The sequence below is a fragment of the Myripristis murdjan genome, chromosome 18, assembly GCF_902150065.1.
Source record: "Myripristis murdjan chromosome 18, fMyrMur1.1, whole genome shotgun sequence".
Lineage (NCBI taxonomy): Eukaryota > Metazoa > Chordata > Actinopteri > Holocentriformes > Holocentridae > Myripristis > Myripristis murdjan.
Window position 1 is genome coordinate 5,782,439 of NC_043997.1, and position 27,785 is coordinate 5,810,223.

The 27,785-nt window shown below is 39.3% G+C and overlaps 2 protein-coding genes and 1 long non-coding RNA gene across 3 annotated transcripts; 1 reads left to right on the top strand and 2 right to left on the bottom strand.

Moving 5' to 3' along the window:
* LOC115376894 (low affinity immunoglobulin gamma Fc region receptor II-like) lies at nt 1-15,625 on the top strand. Its single transcript, XM_030076720.1, has 8 exons — nt 1-12; nt 11,672-11,858; nt 12,494-12,538; nt 12,975-13,217; nt 13,831-14,076; nt 14,249-14,368; nt 15,102-15,161; nt 15,303-15,625. The coding sequence occupies exons 2-7, from the start codon at nt 11,828-11,830 to the stop codon at nt 15,155-15,157; spliced, it is 741 nt and encodes a 246-aa protein (XP_029932580.1). The 5' UTR covers nt 1-12; nt 11,672-11,827; the 3' UTR covers nt 15,158-15,161; nt 15,303-15,625.
* LOC115377051 (trichohyalin-like) lies at nt 4,323-27,770 on the bottom strand. The gene is made up of 5 exons (XM_030076904.1): nt 27,515-27,770; nt 25,621-25,695; nt 25,400-25,516; nt 23,805-24,328; nt 4,323-5,384 (listed from the first exon to the last, which is right to left on the bottom strand). The coding sequence occupies exons 1-5, from the start codon at nt 27,768-27,770 to the stop codon at nt 5,079-5,081; spliced, it is 1,278 nt and encodes a 425-aa protein (XP_029932764.1). The 3' UTR covers nt 4,323-5,078.
* Nucleotides 18,413-18,794, bottom strand: LOC115376900 (uncharacterized). The gene is made up of 2 exons (XR_003929865.1): nt 18,624-18,794; nt 18,413-18,526 (listed from the first exon to the last, which is right to left on the bottom strand). It is a non-coding gene; the product is annotated as an uncharacterized LOC115376900 (long non-coding RNA).
* Nucleotides 27,771-27,785: the final 15 nt, after the last annotated feature.

The following is a 27,785-nucleotide window of genomic DNA, read 5'->3' on the forward strand; positions in this document are numbered from 1 at the left end:
CTATAAGGCTGTGTGAGCATCAAGAAACTCTTACTTATAGCTAATTATTCTCATATTCACCCCACCATAATAGCTTGAGTTAATTTTCTCCTAATTGGTAATTCTGTGTTGTCATCCTGACAGATACAGAATTCAACTTCAACTTTTTGGGGAGAGGAAATCCTCTGTGGAACTGAATGACTTTCCCAAAACATCCTCATCTGTATTTTGGGAAACAGTAGCTCTTGGGGGATGCATTATCTCATACTTGACATACAAGATGAGGAATGAACAAGTAATTCAAACTTATCTTAGGCAAACACTAAAATATGGTACTTAATAGTCATCCTTCCAGTTCACCATCTGAACATATCTAAAATGAAATTCAGATTCTCCAAAATTCAACTTGAAACCACGATACACCAAAAACACAATTTAAGTGTCAGTGTTGCTCTCCTAATGCAGAAGATTAGAATTGCCTTCAAGAAATAGCTTGTTCTGCCCAACATTAACTCACCTGGATAAGATGGTTTGCCTATGAAATTTTATGAGTGGCAAAAATACGTAGATAAAAATGTCAGAATGCTGTCAGAGGTCATTGGTCTTCCAGCAAGACAAACTCAAAGTAAATGTCAAAAACCAGCAGAAATGGTTTAAGACAAAGCACTGGAAAGTTCTGCAATTCAGCAATGAGTCAAGATATAAATCCTGTGAAACATCTATGGACAGATCTCAAAACAGCTGCTGGTACGAAGGCACCCTTCAACTCTTAGAGACCCGGAGCAGGTGGCAAAAGAAGAACGGTCCAAACGTCCACTAGACAGGTGTAATAAACTCAGTCATGGTGACAGGAGGCGATTGATTTCAGTTTTTTTCCCCAAAGGATATGCTACCAGATATTAAATTGAGTTTTGTGTAGGATGAGATCAGATCAGGCTTTTTTTCACTACTTTTTTGTGCTATTCCAGTGCAAACAAAGGAAATTAACATGTGAATACCAAAGCATTTTAATTGCAATTTTTTTTTTTTTTTTCTGGGAGAAGTTGTGCATTATCTGAAAGGATTGGAGCGGTGCCAGTATTTTTGGCCATGACTGTATATATGATATCAAAATACTTAAATAAGTGACAAATAGTACCTTCACAAGTGTTTGTTAGAAAAAGAAGGACAACAGAGTGATGGAAAATCAAGGAACTGAAGACACTGAGCTGAGATTTAAGGGACAGTCTGTCCTCCAGGTGAAGCATCCTTGACTTCTGAAAACCTGACACAAACCAAATGTGAGGTGTTAATGCACAAGAATACCATATGGGGAAAATGCATTTTGAAGTGGCATGTAGGCTGTGGAAAATAACCAACACATCATCTCATCGATCAAGACCAAAGAAGACCAAGAAGACCAAGACCAAGAAGATTTACACAGTAAATAGCCTATTTCTAGCTAGAAAATTAATTAATTTATTTGCACATTTTTAAAGTGATGATGGTCATTACAGTTTTTTTAACTCTTACCACCATTGTAATTTGAGTTAGATATTTCGTCAAAACTATAAACAGTTCAACTTCAAGAAGTCTCAATTTTTGAAAGTTTTAATTAATCTTTTTCAAACCTTTTGTACTTTTGAGACATTACAAATGACGTTTACGCAGTGAATGCAATGACTATGTGTTGTATGGATCTCCTAATCCAAGATTCCTGTATTTTTAGATTTTAATAAAATCTAACAACAAGGTGGTTTCTAGCCAAGCAGAACTGGCAAATAAGGCGGCTGCTAGTTGTCCTGATTTATCCATGTTTACAGGATACATCAGGAAAAATGTATCATACAAACTGTCAGTGTAACCGGCTACATTCACCGTGTTGGATAATGTAACAAGTGATTTAGATTCAACAGTGCCCCTTGCTGGCCATTCTTTCAATTTCATGTCCACCTCTATACATAGACAAATTCATTTAACCATAACACTCAGTGTTTCAGACTGTATGCTTCTACAGCAGCAAACAACACACACACAGACACAAAGAAAAAAATCCTCTTCTTACTCTTTCCTCTGTGGTTTTATGAGCTGCACTGTGAAATGAAAAATGTCGGCTATGGCATTTTTCCTTTCATTTTTACGTGCCCTACTTATCCTATTATAAACTACTGCTTCTGAGTTGTTGCTGATGAAATTTGGATTATGAAACTTCTGAGATTATAGGCTATATTCCATTCTATGTTTTTTGTTTGTTTGTTTGGTGTTTGTTTGTTTGTTTGTTTGTATGTTTGTTTGCTTGTTTCATGTGGGTCAGATGCTGTATAAAAATTTGGCTGTGGTAAAGAGTAAATGCCGACTATCTTTTGTTCTCAGGATAAATAGGTTCGATGAATCATTTTTAAATTAAAAGTTTGGAAAAGCCTCATCAGCATAGGTAACATTTAGGAAAAATAACAATAATAATTATTATAATAAACATAGACAGATCTACCTTTTACATGTCCCAAAGCGTTAGGTTTTCTTTGTTCGAACGAAAGTAGACTGTATGAGGACAAAGTCCTCAAAAAACAGGCGGCAGATGATGGCAGCTGCAATAAAGGCTTGGCAGAGCGTCTCAAGGGAGGAAACTTCAGGCAGTCATAGACTGCAAAGGATTTTCTTTCAAATATTGAATATAATCCTTAAATTTGTAGTTATGTATATTATGTATAGTTTGTCCAATGACTTCTGAGCCTCTGAAGATTATATGTATATATATATATATATATATATATATATATATATATATATATATATATATATATATCTTGAAGTAACTACCTCTTGAAGCTCATCGAGAGAATGCCAAGAGTGTGCAAAGCAGTAATCAGAGCACAGGGTGGCTATTTTGAAGAAACTAGAATATAAAACATGTTTTCAGTTATTTCACCTTTTTTGTTAAGTACATAACTCCACATGTGTTCATACATAGTTTTGATTCCTTCAGTGAGAATCTACAATGTAAATAGTCATGAAAATAAAGAAAACGCATTGAATGAGAAGGTGTGTCCAAACTTTTGGCCTGTACTGTATATATTCACAAGCTAGAAACTTAATTATTATTTTTCTTAAATAATGCTTGTCATACAAAGTCCAGTTCTGTATGACAAGAGGTAACATGAATTATTTGTCACCCAAGCAAAAACAAAGAAAAAGGAGACGTTTATGAGACAGGTCCATTGATTTACTGCAGGGGGCAGAGCAGCACCATGATCATGAGTTAGTGTGTGTCCCTAGCAGGATGGTCGATGAAGTTTGGGAAGGTTGCAAAACTGAATTAATGCTAAATTTTCTATACAGTGTGTGTGTGTGTCTGTGGCAAGACAGTAACTGTTGGTTTCAGCAGTTTAAAGGCAAAGATGAAAACCTGCGTATCAGGGTGGCCTTGTGGCTGCAGACACCATCACATAAAAAAGGTTTCAGTGCTGTTTGCTGGGAATCCGTTACACTTTCAAATGTCCAGCTGGGATGAAGGAACAAATGTTATTCTGACAACAGGCAATGACAGACTCGTTTTAATTAAAGCCTAAAAAGTGTTTGTATATTTTTAGAAATAATTCAACATTCCACAAAAAGTAAAATAACAACCAAAATATAACAATAATTTGACAAAAAATAGAGTTTAAACATAAGAGCATCAAAAATATCTTTCTACTACTCTACAACAGTGTAGTAAAGAAAACAAGCAAAGTAAGAACATATTTTTATCAACATAACACAACATCTCTAACACTCAAAATATAGCTGCAGATGTCGCATCAGACAATAATCTTGCTTGCATTGAATAACACAGCACCAAAGTGGTGTTTGTGACCCGCGTCCTAAATGAGACAATAATGTCTCTAATGTCTAAAATAGCATACATCTATCACGAATCCCAGCAAAACATTACAAAGCACGTTTCCATTCATTCCCAATGATGTACAGACAAGCTCTGAAAGTCCAAAATTAATCACAAATTTATTTAGTCACATTGTGTCACACTGTACAGGTGTGACAACCTGAGGGAGAACTGAATGTAGGTTTTCACCTGGTAAAAAGGAAAAAGTAAATGTTCACAAAGCATTCGGAAAATGAAAGACAATCAAGACACATCAATTGTGATCATCACAAACTCAGAGGGACTTCTGTTTTACATACTGATGTATGATCACTGATGTATTTTCTGTAATGCAAATTTAGTTACTTACATCAGTGCTCACTGTGGCATGTGTGCACTGATGTAAGTAACATCAGTGCACACATGCCAAGTAAAAAAAACAAACAAACTCTAAACATGCAGGAAACAAGACTGTAAAAGATTAGATAACAGACTGTAGCATGTGCACAGTTATTAACTTTTACTTAATGTCTGAAAAGAAAGATTTCAGATCAAACATCATGATGAATATTTATACTTCTATTTACTCTGTTCAAGCTTACAAAAGTCAGTTTTAGCTGCACACACACCTGATGTCACATTGTACAGGTGTGACAAACTGAGGGAGAGAGTTATATAAATTCTCACTAAGGAATAAGACAAAATTTAATCATTAAAAACATTAAAATATAATAATAAACAACACAATAAGATATGATACAAAAAATAATAGTAATAAAATATAATATCTTGTAATAAAACTAGAAACAAGGTAGTAAATACTGTTATAAAAACTGTATGTTCTCATGTTGAGTCATTTTCCTGCATTTTGAATCAACAACCTGAGACAGAGAGACGGTGGTGGTCAAGTCTCTTAGATTCTGAAGTCAACATGGATCAGTTTCCAGTCTTCCTCCTCGTCTCCACTTTTACAAATCCCAGTGTGGAAGTGGGAAACATCAACACTGGCAGCTGTGACATGAAATCCAAAGCTGATGTGCTCAGCTCCTTTTCTCTGTCTGATGGCTTCAAATGTCTGCTGGATGTGAGCAGAGATGAAGAAGCTGCTCAGAGCTCAGAGGGACTCAGACTGTTCCAGCGCTGCTTGGAGCCGCTGGAGAAAGGAAGTGGAGAGCAGCTGTTCAACAGGATCACAGCAGGGAGCTGCACTTCATTTACCTGCTTTACTGTCAGTGAACTCTCTGATGAGGAACCGGGAAAATTACCATCGTGTAAAATGACTCCCAATGACTGATGACACTTTATCTTCTCTGAATTTCCCCTTCTTTGAGTCTCTCTTCTCCTCCTTCTTCCTCTCTCCCTCCTCTCTCTCCAGTCTTTCTTCAGCTTCAGCTCTTCCCTCAGTCAGCTGATCTTTCTCCTGCAGCTCTTCCTGATTCTCTGTTTCTCTCTCCTTCAAATCCATGTGGGATTTCTCCTCCTGACTTTCCAGAGCTTTTCCTTTCTGCTGTTCCTCTGCCTGAGTCTTCCTCTCTCTGTTATCCCTCTGTTTCTCTACCTCCTTCAGCTCCTTCAGTTCCTCTCTGATCTGCTCCATCTGGCTCTCTGCTAGTTTCTTCCTTTTTGTTGCTGCAGTAAGTTCACACTCTTTGTTTTCCAGTATTTTCTCTTCATCTCGTAGTTGTTTCTCAAAATAGTCCTTTCTCCTCTCCAGATTCTTTTTGTCCTGTAACAGAAAACTTAGGTCTTCATCTTTCTCTTTCTTTGCTGTGTCTTTTTGTTTTTTGAGGTCTGTCTTCTCTCCCTCCTTCTCATGTATTTTTCTTCTCACTGACTGAAGTTCCTTCTCGTTCTCATCCCTCTGTCTCTCCATCTCCTCCAGCTTTAATTTGTTTTCCTCTCTTTTGTTCTCCAGTTCAATCTTCTGTCTCATCAGTTTATGACACTGTATTACCCAGTGTTTCCTTTCCTCCTGTTTCTTTTGCAGCTTCCTCCAGTTTGGCCTTTTTCTTGTCCAGATCCTTCAGTGTCTCTCTTTCTGTCTTGAGCTGCTTCTGGTTTCTTCCTTCCTCCTTCAGGGACTGAAGTTCAGTGTTGTTACCCTGAGAGTTGGTTTTGCTCTCCTCCTTCTTTCTCTCTGTGCGAAACAGAAACAGGAAACGATGTTAGTTGATGTTAAAACCTGTTGTGTTGATGGAGTTTTGTCTTTTAGAGAGAAAAGGCACCAAACTGAAGAAAATACAGGAACACTGAAAACATGAAGCTGAAAACATGTTTGTCAGAGAGGCTGACTGATGGCATGGGAATATGATTCAGCATGAAATAACCTTTTCAATAGCCTTTCAAAAATAAACTTCATTTTTTTCTTTATATTTTAACCTTTTATATAACCTTTGAGAAATCTTTTTTTTTTTCCTTTTTGTGTTTGTTTCATTTCCTCTAGTCTTAGTAGAGAGACAAATAAGATAAAGGCAGAGAGGTGATGACAGGCAGCAAAGAGCCCAGGCCACTTTGACAAGAACTGAGCCTTTAAGATACGCCCTCTACTGGTTGACTGATCAAGGTGCACCTATCACAACTATTTTCTACAGTAAACGTTAAACAGTGGAGTATTTTGTTGAGGTTTTGGAGTTAATGAAATTCATGAAAAAACAGAATCATTCACATCACTGTAATCATCAAAGAGATGCGGTGGTAATCTGACATAAAGAAAGGAGAGGAAAATGAATGTGTTACTCACTGATTTTGTTAAGTCTCCATTTCCACACAACAAAGACGACAGCAGCAACACACAGGAAGACAACAGACAAGCTGATGGCGACAGACAAGCCGATGGCGACAGGAACAGCACAAGACGGGCAGAAATCATCTGAAATGATAAAACACAGAACAACATGACATTTGTATAAAACTTGATCACTTGTTTAAATCTAAAAATGGCTCACATTTTACACATCTATAAAAGCCCTCTGACCTGGGACGTGGATGTGTGTGTCCCTGCTCTGGTTGATGCTGAGCTGCTGAACCCTGCAGGTGAAGCTGTTGCTGTGGCTCTTCTCCACAGTCACTCTGCTGCTGACAGTATAGAGGCCATCAGGACCTCTGACTGTCTCTGGAGCTCCAGCAGAGAGGAGCTTTCCCTCAGCGTGCAGCCAAAACAGCTCAGGCTCTGGGTACCAGCCTTCACTTTCACACTCTAAAACCACTCCACTGCTGCTTTTGGTCACATTGAGGACAGGAGAGGAGGCAGCACCTGATGAGGAGGGAGAGGAAGGAGGGATTTTAAATGGTGATTTCAATGTAATGGGGTCATAACAGCTACTTTACAGCAGAGGGCTTGTTCAGTACAATTTCTCAAATTGTGACGCTGTTATTGCACTTCAGATCTTTTACATCATTCACTGACTGACTCACCAACATGGAGCTGGATGAAGGCTTCTCCCCATATCGAAGGAATGAAGCATCTGTATCTCCCCTCATCAGAGAGTGTCACTCTGAAGAGTTTCAGCGAGATGTTTCCGTTCTTCAGTTCATCAACAAACAGGACGGTCCTGTTCTTATACAGTGGATTTGGGTCCTGAACCACAAGACGACCACTTTGGTGAACATGGATGTACGGTGGGCCCAGGTCTTCTCTGGTCCACTCCACTGTCCCGGAAAAGTCACTGGTGGCTGGTTCAAGGTGACACGGCAGAATGACATCATCACCAGCTAACGCTACTATTGGCTGAGGTGAGCAAACCACTTGAGACTGACCTAGAGGGAAAACTATGAAAACAATTTTAAAAACTTGTACCGGTTGATGAAAAGGAAGTTTGATAGACCTGATAACAAAACACTTGCAATAAGCCTCAAGGGGCTCACAATGATTTTAGAAAGACGACCCAAGAGGTGTTCAAAACAACCAATGTCAGTGTAGATAAACAATTAGATGAAATATATGCTTCATTTTTCCATCTCATATGATTTAACATCAATCCTCCACCTACAAATGAAGACCATGAGTAACAGTGTTCAGCCAAACATGAGTGCTGATATGACTGGTCATCTAAAATTATTAGCTTGTTTGTGGGTGTTTATTGCTTTATGATAGTGCTGAACTTGATAGATAGATCTAGTATTGATATTGCACAAACAAAATTTTCTTTCACAACAATCCAACCTTGCAGCTTTGGACAACATGGCAATATGCAACATGATATACTCCACAAGTCCACGGCAACTTTAAAATGTAATTTTGACTTACAAAACATAGAGATGACGATCTCAAAATCACAATTTAGGGATTTTTTTCACCTTTTCACCTCGACAATAACACCATTTTCTTGATGTGTCAGAAAGCAAAAAACATCAAAATTTATGTGACTACTACCAACTAGTAGGTCCAACTGAGGATAAATCTCTCATATCATCCTAACCACCTCGATCACATCATATGAGACATTTTTTGGTATCATTTTTAAAACTAAACAATTCAACAGAGTCTGGTTGCCAGTATTTTTAGAGCATAACAACACACGCTGTGCCCTACTGGTCCAGTTTACCTGAGGAAACTGGGAGTCTGTGGGTGAGAAACAACCAGAATCCAACGCAGCCACACAGACTGAACTTCATTTTCCTGATCCAAGATGGACACCGAGAGTGACGACAGCAAGCTGCCGAGACAAATTATTCAATTTAGTTTTTATTTAAATCAAACTTCATTGTCCAGTGAAAGAAAATCTGGGTTGAGGACAAGATACACAAATTAAAAATTATTCAGGGAAACACCACAACATACAGCAACATTAGCTGATAAAACAAGCTGCTCTGTATGGTGAACTTAAAGATTGTTTACTATAAATTGGAGCTGCATTGTTTTATGTGCAAACGAAGGAAATTAACGATGGTGAATTTATGCTGCCAGCATCAAATCAATATGTTTTCAGAAGTGTGATCACATTATTATTATTAATAATAATATGTGTAACTTTAAAATGGATTTTTTATACTGAGTAGACATTAAGTTAATATTCAAGTTAAACCCAGACAGTGATAAAAACCCTTTCAGCAGCTGGTGTGAAACTGGCGAATATTTCTGGTCTTTAGACAGATTTTAGGCAGAAGTACTCAAAGTTTCATTCAAGAACCTTCCAATATATATGCAGTTATAATAATCCCATTATTTAACTTCAGTCATTGTGTTACAACCAGATTCAGTAGTAATTTCATGGTAGCTTACCTTGCTTGCTTGCTACCTGCAACCTTTGGTCGATCTGAAAGGATATGACTTTATGATGTGATGTCATGATATGCCATAAACTAACAACATTTTCTTTCTGCTCTTACGTATATATGTAGCTACAGTTAGGTCTGTAAGTATTTTGATAGTGACACAATATTTATAATTTTGCCCTTGTCCACCACCACAGTGGATTTGAAATGGAGTAATCAAGACATGATTGACGTGCAGACATTCAGCTTTAATGTAAGAGGCTGAACAAAAATATGGCATTAACCGTTTATGACTTACAGCCAGTTTTATACACTGTCACCCCATTTTCAGAGGCTCAGAAGTCATTGGACACTTGACTAAAAAGCAGTTTCATGGCCAGGTGTGGCCTTTTCCCTCATTATACCATGACAAATTAAAAAAATAAAAGGTCTGGAGTTCATTCCATGTATTTGCATTTGGTCGCTGTTTATCAGAACTTCAACATGACAGCCAAAGAGGAGTCTGTGCAGGTGAAGGAGGCTATCATTAGGCTATCAGACAGATAGCAACAACTTTAGGAGGAGCCAAATCAAAGGTTTGGTTTAAACTGAAAAAGAAGGAATGCACTAGTAAACTCAAAAGGCCTGGAAGACCACAGAAGACATCTGAAGTGGATGACTGAATAATTCTTTCCCTGATGAAGAAAGACCCGTTCACAATGTCAAGGGAAGCCAAAAACACTCAAGGTAGGCGTATCATTGGCCAAATCTACAGTCAAGAGACGTTTGCTCTTAATTCCTAAAAGGTTAATTAAATATTTTTTTCAACCCCTTAAATTAAAGCTGAATTAAAGCATCTTGATTACTCCATTTCAAATCTATCTACTTTTAAATCTACTTTTTTTTTTTTTTTTTTTTTATAAAGTATCTTATCGAGCTTAATTATCTAGAAACTATTTTACCTGCTCAGCTTGCCTTCCAGTCCTGCTGGCCAGGCAGGCAAGACAAGCAGATAAAATAGTTGCATGTTTTCCTGAAAAAATGTATCATAACAACAAACTGAACTGTCAGTGTAACCATGACGTGGGAACAGGTTATTTAAAGTCAACAGCGCCCCTTGCTGGCCATTCCTTCAACAGCATGTCCACTTCTATGGACAAATTCATTTCATTTTAAATACACAGTGTGAATCTGATTACAGTTTCAGACCGTACACTTTTACAGCACCAAACAACACACTCACACACTCACACACACAAATATCCTCTACACTGTCCTCTCTGGTTTTATGACCTGCTCAGTGTAAAGATAATTGCACTGCAAACTACTTTCAGTTTTACTTGCCCTGCTTATCATTTCATAACCTACTGCTTCTAAGTTGTTGCTGATTAAATTATAAATTATGACACTGAAAAGCTTACGGGCTCTATTCTGCTCCATGTTTTTGTTTGTTTGTTTGTTTTCATAGTGGTAAAACAAGCCTCACATGCCGCATAAAAAATGGCTGTCAAACATAAACTAAATTAAACATAAATTGGTTAGATTCATACTTTTTAAAATATAAGTTAGGAAAAGCCTCATCAGCATAGCATTTAAAAAAAAATGAAGAAAGAAAAAGAAGAAACATACATACATGCCTACCTGTTACACGTCCCAGAGTGTTAGGCTGTATGAGGAAGTCCTCAAAGAAGGAAAAAAACAAAAAAACAAAAAAACAAAAAAACAAACAAAAAAAAAAAAAACAAGAAACAACATGTAGTGCCTCTCCAGTTCACCTGTGGGACAGTAACAGCAGGGAAACTCAGCTGTAAATCACATTATGTCTTTAAGTGAAGAACTAATTCATAGAAAAGCAGGTAAAGTAAATAGCATTTTATTGCATAGGATTTAAGTTCATTCATATTTCCAACACAAACTAATAATGCTTGTTTCAATATGGATTGTATTGATATTGTTCCTCATTAAGTTAATTTTCACATTTACTTTCAGCTCAGTCTCTTCATTTATGTGAGCCACTTATAAATAAAAAGTTGAACTTGAACTCGGTCACCAATAATATATAGAAAAACAAACAACGTAAGCAATGTAATATAGAGCTCTTATATAAGAAAAAAGGTGGATTGTTTCAATAAAGATATGTGAGAAGTAACATCAATTATTTGTCATCCAAGTAAGAAAAAGGCAAAGGAAATGTTTATGAGACACTTGTTAGGCCGGCTGATTTACTGCAGGGGGCAGAGCAGTACCATGATCATGAGTTCGTAAGTGTGTGTGCGTGTGTGTGTGTGTGTGTGTGTGTGTGTGTGTGTGTGTGTGAGAGAGAGAGAGAGAGAGAGATGTCCTGCAGGATGGTTGATGAATTTTGTGCAGGTTGCAATACTGAATTAATGCTAAATTTTCTATACAGTGTGTCTGTGGCAAGACAGTAACTATTGGTTTCAGCAGTTTAAAGGCCAAGATGAAAACCTGCATATCAGGGTGGCCTTGTGGCTGCAGACACCATCACATAAAAAAGGTCATTGGTTCAACTCTGACAAACAAACATGTCCATCAGCAGTCCCATATGATCTGTCTCAGTGCCCTTGAAGCAAACCCATCAGCTTTTTTTGACCTTTGCTTGTTGAGTTTTAGCTCAACCTTCGAGGTTTTCTCCGCCTCCAGAGCAGCTCTGCCTTTGAGCACGTCGGCAACATCAAGACTTCAACCTGCTGCTGCGTCAAAACCAGAAGTGAGCTGCACAGGAAGAGGAGGTCCTCCCCTCCATCAGACCTGAGCTGATGTTCAGTCTGACATTCAGACAGTCAGCAGCAAGACAGCATGGAGGTCACAGCTGTCTGCCTCACACTGGGTGAGTACTGACTCCCTGCTTCTCTACGTTTCTCCACCACAGTAATCAAAGTTTTGTAATCAATCAAAACGAGACACAGCAGCAGTTAAAAATACTGGTGTTGATAGCTACAACATGCTGGATGGTTGGTTTCTGAGTTGAACACAACTTGTTTCACTTTCCTGTATTGTTTGGTGTCTGGCTGCATGTTTGTGTCCCATAAAGTCTCTTATGGACAAAACTGATTTCCTATATGTCAAAACAGGTCTTAAATTGAAATTAAGTAGTTTCAAATTTACATTTTGAAGCTGTGAACATCAGTTATGTCTTTGTCATGAAGGTTTACACCATCAGGCATTTTCAGAAGAGCAGTTAAAGTTGGTCTCCCTTTCTTGTCCATTGTTGATGTTAAGTTGAAGCTCAGATTTCTGGATTAAAAACATCAGAATTACCTCCAGAATTAACTAGGATCAGAGGTCAGAGCCTCTTTACGACAGATGTCATGTCCCCGCCTTCCTAGAATGATCACGTTTGGTCGAAGTGTCACGTGAAATGATAGTAGCTAGCTGGAAAGTAGTAAGATGTTTTGTTTCTGAAGTGTTTCTATATAAAGACATTTATTTGTGATACACACCTCTCTTCCTCTGTCTCTCCAGTGATGAAAGTTTTGCTCCTGCGTAGTTCCTCTGCTCAGAACAGCGGTACGTACCACTTTGGTAATCTGTCGTTTACAGAATGAAATACATTTCTGTGTGAGTGTATTTTTATTAACTTAAATATGAGTCCAGTTCCACAACATTATACAGGAGTTTATCTGGGTTGAGATGGGATACCTCACTGTGTTTTTTCTAAAAGCTGCTTGTTTGCATCAAGGTAAAGAAAGTGGACTTGTAAATGCTTAAGAAATCAGCGTCACAAAATTTTCAGCATGTTTAGCTGATATGCACTTTTTATTCAATATTCTGATACTATATCTAATTTGAAGACATTTTAACTTATATATACTTATGTAATTTTAAATAGTTTTGCAATATGCACTTTTGATGAAGTGTTCAGCTCTGCTAGAACAGCTGATTCCACTCTTTTTAATTTGGGCACAAATTAATTTAACCATCTTTTTCTCTCTGTTTCTGTCAGATCTAGTTTCTCTTCATGTTGATCCCAGCAGACTGCAGCTCTTCCTGTATGAGTCCGTCTCTTTCAGCTGCGAGGGTCTCGACGGCTCCGCTGAATGGAGAGTGATGAGGAAGATCAAGAGGCTAATTAACACCTGTCCCACCAACTGCAGCATCAGAGCTGCCTACGCAGTGGATGGTGGGAAATACTGGTGTGAGAACGAGAACGGAGAGAGAGGCCATGTTGTTAACGTCGTTGTCGCTGGTATGGTTTTATAAAATGAACACTTCAGCTCCAGAGAATGTATGAAACAACAATAGTTAAGAGTACTAGTAGTAGTAGTAGTAATAAAACTTATAATAATACGCTCTTGAAGTCCATCATTCAATGTCAGTCTGTCGCAGTTTGATCATTTTGTCAGATGATGGCTTAGATTTTCTTTAATGCCTTTAAAAGAATTGTAACTGTTTATTTGCAGTGACTTTAGAGACGCTGCAGTACTTAGCAATCATGCACCCCTTCGTCATTTATGCATCAAGAAAGAGTATTCACACTAATGATCGAGTTGCAGCCTTGAGCTTGAACTTGTAATAAAATTAGTGAAACGTTTTCTTTCCCCGACCCCAATTTTTTTATCCAGGAGTTGATTTGAAAAGATCAGTTTTCAGACTTTGTTAAAAAGTTGAAATGGGACTTGAGAGGAAAAATTTGCCACCTCGGTCTCCAAACTGATACACTCCCCTGTCTGTATTTTCAATCTACCCTATCTCATTTTATTTGTTTATTTAAATTTTTACCGATAATTGAAAACTTCTTCTCTCTTATATATGACAGCAAGTCTGCTTCTAAAACCTTTTATGAAATCCATGTTGCTCAGCTGGCTCTGTGATCCTGGAGAGTCCTGTCCTTCCTGCGATGGAGGGAAGTGACGTCACTCTGCGCTGCAGGAACAAGACGACTCCCTCCAACCTCACAGCTGATTTCTATAAAGATGACTTCCTCATCAGGACCGGCTCAACAGGAAAGATGACCATCCACAGTGTCTCCAAGTCTGATGAAGGTTTCTACAAGTGCAGCGTCTCTGACTTTGAAGAATCCCCAGAGAGCTGGCTGGCTGTCAGAGGTGACACGTCACAGCATTTAAAAAAATATATAAAGATGATATGTTGTTTTTTCCACCACTGTATGTATTTTATTACTGTCTTTTAAATCTATTAATAAAAAGCTTCATATTGCAGTGCTGAAATAACACCTTATCTCAGTATTACATCATCTATTTTCTCTCGTCTTTTTAGTGTTTCATGAGGAGACTCAGGGCTGTCCTCCTGCCCACCTCCTGATAAAGACGGTCCTCACCAGTTTATTGATGACAGCGCTGGTGGTGATCGGACTGCTTCACTGTGGGAAACTCAGAGGTATAGCCAGATAATACACACTGTGAATAAGTGACTGCCAAGACAAAGGTAACGCTTGAGAAAATGAGAGGTACAAAGAATATTGTAAACAGGTTCTGCCTCTCAAAGCAGGTCAAATATGGGCCTGTGTTGACCAGAGAAACCCTATCATTGTGCCTTCGTGTTGCCATGAGAAAAGAGTTAAAGTTGAGGTTATCGTCAGCCTAAATACATCATTAGACTGTAAAGAAGCTGTGCCGAGTTACCTTGTGAAGTATATTCTAAGGGGCTAATTTAACTGTTTGAGTCGCTCAACACGTTGGTGGTAATTTTAGTTTCTGTGACACAAACCACACGAGAAAACCACGGACAGAAGCAGGTCAGAGGGCTTCTTCAGGCTTGGTAGCAGCAGTTTGATGGAGTTACTTGATAAATACTAGACACACTAGGTCTTGAGATTAAAAAAAAAAAAAAATGTGGAGATGAGTTATGGTTAAAGACAAATATATAATATTTTGCTCCTCCACCTTCACTCATCCTTCTGTTTGTGTCAGTTCAGTCCCTCAGTTTCTGCTGCAGGTCAATCTCACCCAATCCAAGTCTTCAACATGGTGTAAAAATATTAAACATATCTCTTTCAACATGACATTTTCTCTTATTTCAATCACTGGATCAAATATGTAAGAGGAAAAAATAATGATAATACAAATAGTGGAATAATAACCACAGATATTTCTAATTTGTGTTTGTGCAGGTCAGTGTTGTAGAGAGAAGAAAAGCTGTGATGTCATCGTGGAGGATGCCAAGTAGGCAGGTAAATCACATCTGGGCCCTTTAATCCTCATCATACTTCATTTTTAATTATACTCATTTTTGAGTATGGTGATGTTGTGTTCAAGCGACCATGAGAAACCTAACAATTGTTCATTTTATGTTCATATTATATCTGTTTCAGGGAAGGACAACACCTGCCAATCATCTGTTGCCACATGACCTGCTGTATTTCAGTGGCACAGCCATCTAGTGGCCAACACTGGGACTGCAATCTTGTCTGTGTTATGAAGCCATTATGATCAGATGTGATCCATGATGATATTGAGGAAAGATGAGAAAATGTTTGTATGTTTCCCTGTGTTCACCTCTGTTTCTGTCACTGTCTGTTATATCTGTAGTTATTTTACCTGATTAATTTCTTTCTTGTTTGTTTTGTGACTTATACTGTATTTGTAAAGAGAGAACCAGGTCTGTATCACAACAGGAGAGAAGTAAAAACAGATAGACATTTATATTTTGAAACACTGTGTTTAAACAGCAGCAGTTCTTTATTTCTTTTTTTATTAACATAAGCGTCTCTATATGTATAATTGAAAGCGTCCGTATAACCATGAGAAACCGTTGAAGCAGACAAACCACAGCAGCTGAACGCCTCTGTGAATAGATCCTGTGGGTTTGTTATAGCGTTGGCCAATCAGCTCACACTGACCGAGAGCTGAGGACGACCAGACTGCTGATGCTGTTAGTTACTGAAACTGTCCAGAGTGAGAAAATAAGACCAAACAGTGCAGAGGCTGTTGCAGATGAACTTCCTGTGGAGAGGCTGCAGAAATCATTAAAATATCAACCACTGGTGCATAAAGACCACAGTTAGACCGGACTATGTGCTGCAGTTTTGCCATTGAATAAGAAATAAACTGACATCTACAGTACTGTGTAAACGTTTTAGGCAGGTATTCATTTTATAGATATGAGGCAAAAGATGCAGAAAACAAGACTGTAAAAGAGATAAAAGACTGGAGCATGTGCACAGTTTTTAACTTTTACTTCATGTCTGAAAGGAAAGATTTCAGGTCAAATATCGTGAATATTTACACTTTTATTTAAAGTGTTCAAGCTTACAAAAATAACTTAGCTGCACACACATCTGATGTCACATTGTAAAGGTGAGACACACTGAGGGAGAGAGTTATGTGAATTCTCAGCAAGGAATGAGACAAAATTTAATCATCAAATACATTCAAAATATAACAATAAACAACACAATAAGCTATGATACAAATAATAATAATAATAATAATAATAATAATAATAAAATATAATACCTAGTAATAAAACTGGAAATAAGGTAGTAAGTGCTGTTATAAAAACTGTTTATTCTCACGTGGAGTAATTTTCTTAAATTTTGAATCAACAACCTGAGACAGAGAGACGGTGGTGGTCAAGTCTCTTGGATTCTGAAGTCAACATGGATCAGTTTCCAGTCTTCCTCCTCGTCTCCACATTTACAAATCCCAGTGTGGAAGTGGGAAACATCAACACTGGCAGCTGTGACATGAAATCCAAAGCTGATGTGCTCAGCTCCTTTTCTCTGTCTGATGGCTTCAAATGTCTGCTGGATGTGAGCAGAGATGAAGAAGCTGCTCAGAGCTCAGAGGGACTCAGACTGTTCCAGCGCTGCTTGGAGCCGCTGGAGAAAGGAAGTGGAGAGCAGCTGTTCAACAGGATCACAGCAGGAAGCTGCACTTCATTTACCTGCTTTACTGACAAAACTATTTTTCCTCTTCTTTGAGTCTCTTTTCTCCTTCTTCTCCCTCTCTTCCTCCTCTCTCTCCAGTCTTTCTTCAGCTTCAGCTCTTCCCTCAGTCAGCTGATCTTTCTCCTGCGGCTCTTCCTGATTCTCTGTTTCTCTCTTCTTCAAATCCATGTGGGATTTCTCCTCCTGACTTTCCAGAGCTTTTCCTTTCTGCTGTTCCTCTGCCTGAGTCTTCCTCTCTCTCTCATCCCTCTCTTTCTCTACCTCCTTCAGCTCCTTCAGCTCCACTCTGATCTTCTCCATCTGGCTCTCTGCTAGTTTCTTCCTTTCTAATGCTGCAGTAAGTTCACTCTCGTTGTTTTCCAATCTTTTCTCTCTTTCTTGTAGTCGTTTCTCAAGATTAGACTTTCTCCCCTCCAGACTGTTTTTGCCCTGTAATAGAAGATCTATGTCTTCATCTTTCTCTTTCTTTGCTGTGTCTTTTTGTTTTTCAAGGTCTGTCTTGTCTCCCTCCTTCTCATGTATTTTTCTTTTCACTGACTGAAGTTTCTTCGTGTTCTCATCCCTCTGTCTCTCCGTCTCCTCCAGATTTAATTTGTTTTCCTCTCTGTTGTTCTCCAGTTCAATCTTCTGTCTCATCAGTTTATGACACTGCATTACCCAGTGTTTCCTCTCCTCCTCTTTCTTTTGCAGCTCTTCCTCCAGTTTGGCCTTTTTCTTGTCCAGATCCTTCAGTGTCTCTCTTTCTGTCTTGAGCTGCTTCTGGTTTCTTCCTTCCTCCATCATGGACTGAAGTTCAGTGTTGTTACCCTGAGAGTTGGTTTTGTTCTCCTCCATCAGCGACTGAAGTTCAATGTTGTTACCCTGAGAGTTGGTTTTGTTCTCCTCCATCAGCGACTGAAGTTCAATGTTGTTACCCTGAGAGTTGGTTTTGTTCTCCTCCATCAGCGACTGAAGTTCAATGTTGTTACCCTGAGAGTTGGTTTTGTTCTCCTCCTTCTTTCCCTCTGAGTGAAACAGAAACAGGAAATGATGTTAGTTGATGTTAAAACCTGTTGTGTTGATGGAGTTTTGTCTTTTAGAGAGAAAAGGCACCAAACTGAAGAAAATACAGGCACAATGAAAACATGAAGCCTTAAACATAAAGCATTATTTTTTCTATATATTACAATCCTTTCTATAAGCTTTTAACAATGTTATCAGATTTTCTGTGTGCCACATTTGTTCTAGTCTCAGTAGAGAGACAAATAAGATAAAGGCAGAGAGGTGATGACAGGCAGCAAAGAGCCCAGGCCACTTTGACAAGAACTGAGCCTTAAAGATACGCCCTCTACTGGTTGACTGATCAAGGTGCACCTATCACAGCTATTTATTTTACAGTAAACAAGAAACAGTGGAGTATTTTTATTGAGGTTTTGGAGTTCATGGAATTCATGGAAAAATGTGAGTCCTTCACATTACTATAACCATCAAAGAGATGTGATGGTAATTTCACATGAAGAAAAGAGAGGAAAAATGAATGTGTCACTTACTGATTTTTTTACGCCTCCATTTGCACACAACAAAGACGACGACAGCAGCAACACACAGGAAGACAACAGACAAGCCGATGGTGATATGAACAGCAGGAGAAGACGGGAAGAAATCATCTGAAATGATAAAACACAGAACAAGATGGCATTTATACAAAACTAGATGTCACACATATGTAAACAACCCACATCCCATCTATAAAAGCCCTCTGACCTGGAACATGAATCTGTGTGTCCCTGGTTTGCTGTATTTTGCTCTGCTGAACCCTGCAGGTGAAGCTGTTGCTGTGGCTCTTCTCCACAGTCACTCTGCTGCTGACAGTATAGAGGCCATCAGGACCTCTGACTGTCTCTGGAGCTCCAGCAGAGAGGAGCTTTCCCTCAGCGTCCAGCCAAAACAGCTCAGGCTCTGGGTACCAGCCTTTACTTTCACACTCTAAAACCACTCCACTGCTGCTTTTGGTCACGTTGAGGACAGGAGAGGAGGCAGCACCTGATGAGGAGGGAGACGAGGAGGGAACCCCTCAGTGATTTGTTACCCAGTGTGAGTGGCTGTAGTTAGCTTAAAAAGGGTGAGTACTTACCAACAACAAGCGTGATGATAGTGTCTCTTCTGAGTGAAGGGATGAAGCATCTGTATTTTCCCTCATCAGAGATTTTCACTTTAGAGAGTGTCAGAGAAACATCTCCGTTCTTCAGTTTGTCCCTGAACAGAAACGTTCTTCCCTCATATGTTGGGTTTTGATTGATCACAATTTCATGACCGTCACGCCACAGATACACAAATCTGGGCTCCAGGTCAGGTCTCGTCCACTCCACTGTCATGCCAACAGCATCCACAGCAGGTTCCAGGTGGCTCGGCAAGGTGATGTCATCACCAACTATCGCCACTATTGGCTGAGGAGGACCAATCAGCTGAGACTGACCTGAGGAGAAATGTTGTTTTACATTTCCTGCAATGAGAACTGACTGAACTGATTCAGTATGCGCAGCTGTTTTTGTCTGCAAACTCCCATTTTCACTTCAGTTCATTTACTTTTTATTGTCTTATTGCAGGTAGAAACACACATACACACACTGAACATCACATCAGTCACCCCAACATTTATAAATATGAATAAATATGTACTTAAAAATTAATATGCTTCATATAGTCTCTTAACATCACTTTGCCTTCAACTTAGATAACAACAGATCTAAAGCCTAATAATGATCTTTTATCTGAAAACACACACCAAGGTATTACTGATCTTTTCTGTGTGTCATTTACCTGCACAGGAGTGTGTTAGAAGAAGAGCGACAACAACGTGATGGAAAACCAAGACACTGAGCTGAGGTTTAAGGGACAGACCGTCCTTCAGGTGAATCATCCTCACAGTCTGAAAACTCCAATTAAATGTCTTTTACACTAAAATTAATGAGAAAAAAAACATGAGTCCATATTGATAACCTTCCCTCAACAGAGCTGTTGTAGAAAGCATTATCAAAACAAATAGCCTTTACTGTCATTGTACAAAGTTGCACAACGAAATTTGGGGTCTGCACCTCTGCTTGATAAGAAAAGACATTACAAACAAATAAATAGCACAATATATACCTAGTAAAAACAGTAAGAACAGGCATAGATCAAAAGTTATTGCACATGGAGATATCAGATATGGAATTATGGCCTGGTTTGGTTTGGTTTGGTGTTATGCACTAAACAGTGATGAAGATAACTGGCATGAAAAAACATGAGCCCACAGAGTCTCTATACAATCAATCAGTCATGAAACAAGCAACGAAAATCTCCTCAGACTCGCCTCAAATCATCATTTGTTCCAGCCCCCACTACATTATTGAACAATACCCTAACAGTCTGTGCCATATCAGGGCCAGACATAGGTCACCATTTGGTGCAGATCCACTAAACGTATCTGCGCCTGTGTCTTTCTGCACAACGGACCAATACCGGCACAGATTAGGATAACGGATCTGTAACAGATTTTGACCGGACCTGGCCCCATACAGTGGATAAAGCCATGACATGCGGTCTGTATCTGGCCCAGATCTGCGATCCATGCTTATGACATGTGGTTTGGATTTGGCCCAGATCCGTAATATGACCTATGGTTTGGATCTGTCATATGGGAGGTCTGAGGCAATTAAAGCTGGTGCAGAAGCGTGTAACTGCTACGCGGATCTGGCGACTTGAGGGCGGATCCGTTCCAGAGTGTACTGCTGTCTGGGTAGTCCAGAAGAGCAACGTACGATTTAACACACAGTCATTTCTGCATTTTTCTTGCACTTCAAATTAACCAGCTTTTTGTGTGCGGTTCAATTTCCTCTATATTGTCAGTATTCAATGTACTCTGTGTTTTTTTAGGATGTTTTATGTGATGTAGCTGTTTTTGTGACGGTGTTTTAGTTTATTTCTGTGAAGCAACAGAGTGTCATAGGCTACTTTGCCCTAGACGAATTTCCCTTGGGAACAATAAAGTTTACTCTTACTCTCGTACTCTTAGGGTTCAACAGTTTTGCACACAAAGAAATCACTAAGGACTCACCCGCTCACACACAAGCTGATTTTAATTAAAGAAAGATGAAAAAGAACGGCAGAATTTTTACATAATGGAAATATATTTTATGCGCATTTGAGTGCAAATGATTCACTCACGGTGGAGAAGCAACAACATATTTGACGACAGAGCAGCTTTCGTACAAAATAGATAAATAAACGACATCCACTTTATTTAATTAATAGCCTAAATATGAAATACCACGGAAATAAGCGATTTAACAATAAGAATTTAACTTGTGAAGGTCTACATACCGTGTGCTGACAGTCACCTCAGCCGAGCGGAAATCAGATGAGGAGGTCAAAGTCCTCAAACATCCAAACAATAAAACCAAATATGTACAATAAAAAAAAGCCTGCATCCTGGTCACGTGTTGCAGCTCTAAGGGGTGTTCACCTCACTGCATTTTCCCGTTTATCTGCTGCTGCCTGCGTTCATGTGCATGTCCGTTTGATGTTAATCTGTTTTAATTTGAATTTCATCTGTCTCGTTTATTATAAATTAACAGACCCAGAGGTGAAGATAGACGCTGGTTTTGATGCCATTTGTGAAACTGCCGTCTCTTAAATATGAACCTGACATGTGAGGGAAAACTGAATATGAAAAGGGTCAAGCAGTGTAGAGATGGACATGCAGATGCAGATGAACTTCCTGTAGAAAAGCTACAGCAATTATTAAAATATCAGTCAATTGTTCAAAGAGACCATAAAGGACTACATGCTGCCACTGAGGGAGATGCTGACGTCCACGTTAGAGGACTTCATTAGTGTTGGTTTCAATGGAGAGTTTTAGTGTCACATAGTCTACAGGCCGTCCACCATTTGAAAAAACTGCAGCATCACTACAGTGAACTTTTAGCAGCTCAAGTACCCAGAATCCTTTTCTGTCCAGGTCTCAGCCTCTGAAGTGACACTGACTCCATTACGGGACATTTAAAGTCTCCACTGATACCAGACTTTTTCTTTTCTTGTCTTTTATTTTGAAGTTATCAGCTGTTAAAGGTAGTTTCCCACCTCGTCTGCTCCCTGAAGCTGAGGGATAAATAATTCACCTGGCCTGGACAATGAAACTGGAATATCAAATAAACCACATTTCATGTAAGACTTTGTTTTCCTGCAGCTGTGCTCAGTGACAGACCTCCATCCTGTTGGCAGCTGTAGTTTCTTCCTCACCACTGTCGCCCTGTGCTGCTCTTGGGGGGATTTTGCTCCATGGATTTGGCCGATATCTGTTGGGTTTTTGTGAAGCACCTTGAGAAACTTTTATGATTTGACGCCAAACAGATAAAATTGAACTGAACTGAATTGTAACATGTATCAACTTTATTAAAGCATGAGGGACACAGAAACAATGCATTTTTACATGATTTGACTTGACTTGTGAAACCTCTTGTCATTTCACAGATAAATAAAATCCATCCCACCAGCTGTAGCAGCTCCTGGTGTGCAGACTCTCTGCTGAGCTGCTTCAACTCTGCAAAGTGAGTCAGTGGGAGGATCTGGCAGCTTCATGCACCTCAACAGTTTCCACAGGAAACTTGCTTTGCTCAGTTACAGGACTGGAGCGTGTGCACTGTTTGACACTTTTGAAAAGAAAGAGCTCAGGTCAAACATCATGATGAATATTTACACTTCTATTTACAGTGTTCAAGCTTACTAACTTCAGTTTTAGCTGCACACACACCTGATGTCACATTGTACAGGTGTGACACACTGAGGGAGAGAGTTATGTGAATTATCACCAAAGAATGGGGCAAAATTTAACCATCAAAAACATTCAAAATATAATCATAAGCAACAAAATAAGCTGTGATACAAAAAATACAAAAAATATAATATCTTGTAATAAAACTAGAAACAAGGTAGTAAGTACTGTGATAAAAACTGTATATTCTCATGTTGAGTTATTTTCCTGCATTTTGAATCAACAACCTGAGACAGAGACGGTGGTGGTCAAGTCTCTTGGATTCTGAAGTCAACATGGATCTGTTTCCAGTCTTCCTCCTCCTCTCCACTTTTACAAATCCCAGTGTGAAAGTGGGAAACATCAACTCTGGCAGCTGTGACATGAAATCCAAAGCTGATGTGCTCAGCTCCTTTTCTCTGTCTGATGGCTTCAAATGTCTGCTGGATGTGAGCAGAGATGAAGAAGCTGCTCAGAGCTCAGAGGGACTCAGACTGTTCCAGCGCTGCTTGGAGCCGCTGGAGAAAGGAAGTGGAGAGCAGCTGTTCAACAGGATCACAGCAGGGAGCTGCACTTCATTTACCTGTTTTACTGTCAGTGAACTCTCTGATGAGGAACTGCGAAAATTAAGATCGTATTATATGACCACACGCGACTGATAACACATTAGTGTCTGTGTTTTTCCCCTTCTCTGTCTCTCTTTTCTCCTTCTTCTTCCTCTCTTCCTCCTCTCTCTCCAGTCTTTCTTCAGCTTCAGCTCTTCCCTCAGTCAGCTGATCTTTCTCCTGTGGCTCTTCCTGATTCTCTGTTTCTCTCTTCTCCAAATCCATGTGGGATTTTTCCTCTTGACTTTCCAGAGCTTTTCCTTTCTGCTGTTCCTCTGCTGGAAGCTCTGTCTTCATTTGGAGATCTTGGTTTCCTCTCTTTGCTGTTTCTTGCTGGATTTTCAGGTCTTTCTCTGTCTCTGTTGCTTCCCTATTGACTGACAAAGGCTTCCTTTCTGTCTCATCCTTCCGTTTCTTATTTTCTTCTAAGTTATCACTGATTTGTTCCTTTGCCTCTGTCTTCCTTTCCATAAGTCGTGTACTTTCAGCCTCTTTGCTCAGCAGTGCTTTCTCTGTCTTGCTCTTTCTCTCATCCCCCTGTTTCTCTACCTCCTTCAGCTCCACTCTGATCTGCTCCATCTGGCTCTCTGCCAGTTTCTTCCTTTTTGTTGCTGCAGTAAGTTCACTCTCTTTGTATTCCAGTTTTTTCTCTTCTATTTGTAGTTGTTTCTCAAAATAGTCAGTTCTCCACTTCAGATTGTTTTTGTCCTGTAATAGAGAACTTAGGTCTTCATCTTTCTCTTTCTTTGCTGTGTCTTTTTGTTTTTCGAGGTCTGTCTTGTCTCCCTCCTTCTCATGTGTTTTTCTTCTCACTGACTGAAGTTTCTTCTCATTCTCATCCCTCAGTCTCTCAAACTCCTCCAGTTTTAATTTACTTTCCTTTCTGTTGTTCTCCAGTTCAGTCTTCTGTGTCATCAGTTTATCACACAGTTGTTCCCAGTGTTTCCTTTCCTCCTCTTTCTTTTGCAGCTCTTCCTCAAGTTTGGCCTTTTTCTCATCCAGATCCTTCATCAGCAACTGAAGTTCAAAGTAGCTAACCCCATAGTTGGTTTTGTTCTCCTCCCTCTTTCTCTCTGTGTGAAACAGAAACAGGAAACAATGTTAGCTGATGTTAAAACTTGTTGTGTTGATGGAGTTTTGTCTTTTGGAGAAAAAAGGCACCAAACTGAAGAAAATACAGGCACAATGAAAACATGAAGCTGAAAACATGTTTGTCAGAGAGGCTGACTGATGGCATGTTTTTTTGGGTTTTTTTTTTTCATTTCTTTGTGTTTACCACATTTCTTCCAGACACAGTAGAGAGACAAATGAGATAAAGGCAGAGAGGTGATGACAGGCAGCAAAGAGCCCCGTCTAACAGTCAGCCTTATTTCCAAAGCCTAGTTCACGACACTACTGTAGTTTTCCTTACTGTCAGTGTTAGGTTGAAAGACTAAATTATATGTTTACTCCCCAAACCCAATGAACCAAAGGACTTGCTTCCAAAAATAAGGTTTATTAACTGTATTATGTCAGTTTGCAGTTAATTCAACGTTTAGTGTCATTTTAAATGTCTATAAGACACTCAAATGTTCAGGTCCAAACTCTAAAATCCTTTAACCCACTAGGAAAAATCTCTTTAAAAAAGCAAGAATAAAACTCAAAAACAGTGATGTACTGCAAAGCGTTTGCTCTTGCTTTGAGGTTTTCAGCTCATGGAAACCTTTTCCTTTGGACATTACTGGCCTTCTCAAGACCCATTATATTAACTTAACAGTTTTAAATCAAAGGTCCTCTCTCTGATCCCTGGTTTTCCTTCAGTTTCATGCTTCCCTCTCTTCGTTTCCTGGCCCAATCCATATAAGAAACCACCAATAAGCATGAGCATGACCGTATCTGAACACTGGGTCCACTCTTCCCTTTGGGCCAGTATTTAAACCAGTGTTTTCATGCTGGTGGTGATGCTACACCAGGCTGCTATGACAAGAACCTAAGCCTTAAGGATACGCCCTCTACTGGTTAAGTGATTATAGCACACCTATCACAACTACTTCTTATAGTCAGCATAAAACACTGCAGCATTTTTTTTTTTTTTTTGACCATCAAAGAGATGTGATGGTAATTTGACATGCAGAAAGGAGACAAAAAATTAATTTGTGACTTACTTGTTTTGTTACGTCTCCATTTCCACACAACAAAAATGACGACAGCAACAACACACAGGAAGACAACAGACAAGCCGATGGCGACAGGAACAGCAGAAGAAGACGGGAAGTAATCATCTGAAATGACAAAACATAGAACAATATGACATTTATATAAAACTAAATCTCAGCTGTTTCAAGCTAGGAAATGACCCATATTACATTAATAAAACACTTCTGACCTGGAACATGAATCTGTGTCTCCTTGGTTTTCTGTATTTTGCTCTGCTGAACCCTGCAGGTGTAGCTGTTGCTGTGGCTCTTCTCCACAGTCACTCTGCTGCTGACAGTATAGAGGCCATCAGGACCTCTGACTGTCTCTGGAGCTCCAGCAGAGAGGAGCTTTCCCTCAGCGTCCAGCCAAAACAGCTCAGGCTCTGGGTACCAGCCTTTACTTTCACACTCTAAAACCACTCCACTGCTGCTTTTGGTCACAATGATGACAGGAGAGGAGGCAGCACCTGATGAGGAGGGAGAGGAGGAGGGATTTCAAACAATGGAAATATATAAATGATATCTGCCACAGCATACTATCATCAAATCAGTAAAACAGAGAGAACCACCTGATTATGTGATGATCTCATGGTGCATACACATATGTCTACAACAATGCATATGGGTCATTCCATGTCATTTCACTAAATGGCTCACGGACTTGGGTCTCAAAAAATTCTGAAAAATTCACCAGTTGTTCCTTATTTATCCAGTAGGCACATTGTAAAATTTTAGTTTGCTTGGATGGATACTTTTTGATGTAGGCTACGGTCAGTTTAGTGAGGGTATAGAGTAGAATAAAGTATATGTCGATTTTGGTTCGATTTTCACACGTCCTTATTTTTCCTGCATTTTCAGGTGTTTTGTTTTATATCCCAAGAAAGAGCAAGCTTTGAACTTTAAATTAAAACAGAGATCAGATTTTTTTTAAGACATTCCCACATGCAGTTATGGGCCAATGAAAATGTGACATGAAAACCTTTTTTTTTTCCTTTTCTTCACCACTCGAGGTCAGGCTTCACAGAGATTCACAGTTGGTGTTCATTTACTGTTTAAACCAAAATGAATTCATTTCTATAAGGTTGCGCTTAAAATGGCTGCACCTGTACGGCTGTGAAAGGCTTTGGCATTGAGTGTGCATACAGTCCTTGCCATAGCTCATTATACTTATAATTAGTAATTCATAATTATATTAAATTACTTGTATGTCTTTAGTAGTTTGTGTTTCATTTGATTTTCACTTTGCAAGACTGACCATTATTTTTCCTAGTAGTGGCACTGGTGGGTGCAGTAGTGGTATCAGACTTTGGTTTGCTATGTAGTAATGCTGTTACCCTGGAATTTGCACAAAAACCAATCCCATGAGGTGGCATGGCTCAGGAGGTAGAGCTGCAGTCTGGTAAGGACTCCTTGAGCAAGATACTGAACCCCTCACCACTTCAGATGGACAGCTTGGCACCTTGCATGGTAGCCTCAGCCATCAGTGTGTGAATGTGTGTGTGACTGGGTGAAAGTGAGGCAAACAGTGTAAAGTGCTTTTAGTGGTCAGTAGACTAGAAAAACACTATAGAAATGCAGTCCATTTACTAGCTCCTTTGAACAGCAGCCTGTTATGACCTATAGTTATGATTTAAAGTTATGCAACCTCTAGCGGTCTGAGAAGTAACGTCACTGTGGGATCTTATTAAGGGAGCAACAAAGTCTGAGGTTACCGGTGTTGGTGGCTGGAGGATGGGTCAATCAGCACGCCTTACACACACCCAAGACAAATTCAAATCCAAGCTGGGGAATTTTTAGGCAGGTAAGATTAACATTTCATAATCTTAGTCCTGACTTTTACCTGACCTTAACCATTACTCACCATTACTAACCATTAGCCTTTCCCTAACCTTAACAATAACCTTTTCCAAACCTTAACCAAGTATTTTTAGTGCCTAGTGAGTTCAGGAAACAATCCTTTGGGTCGAAATAGAGGGTTGGAACAAATTACCAATATGGCCGTTTGAATTGAAGATAGATAGATAGATAGATAGATAGATAGATAGATAGATAGATAGATAGATGTACAGGTGGTTCACTTACCGATAACAAGTGAAACAGTAGTTTCTCTATCCAGTGAAGGAATGTAGCATCTGTATCTTCCTTCATCAGAGAGTTTCACGTTAGAGAGTGTCAGTGAAACATCTCCGTGCTTCATCTTGTTGATGAACAGCGACGTTCTTCCCTTGTAGGACGGGTTCTGGTGACTCAGAAGGTCCACACCGTCACGCCACACATGGACAAACCTGGGCTCCAGGTCGGGTCTTGCCCATTCCACTGTCATGGCAACAGCATCCATGGCAGGTCTTAGGTG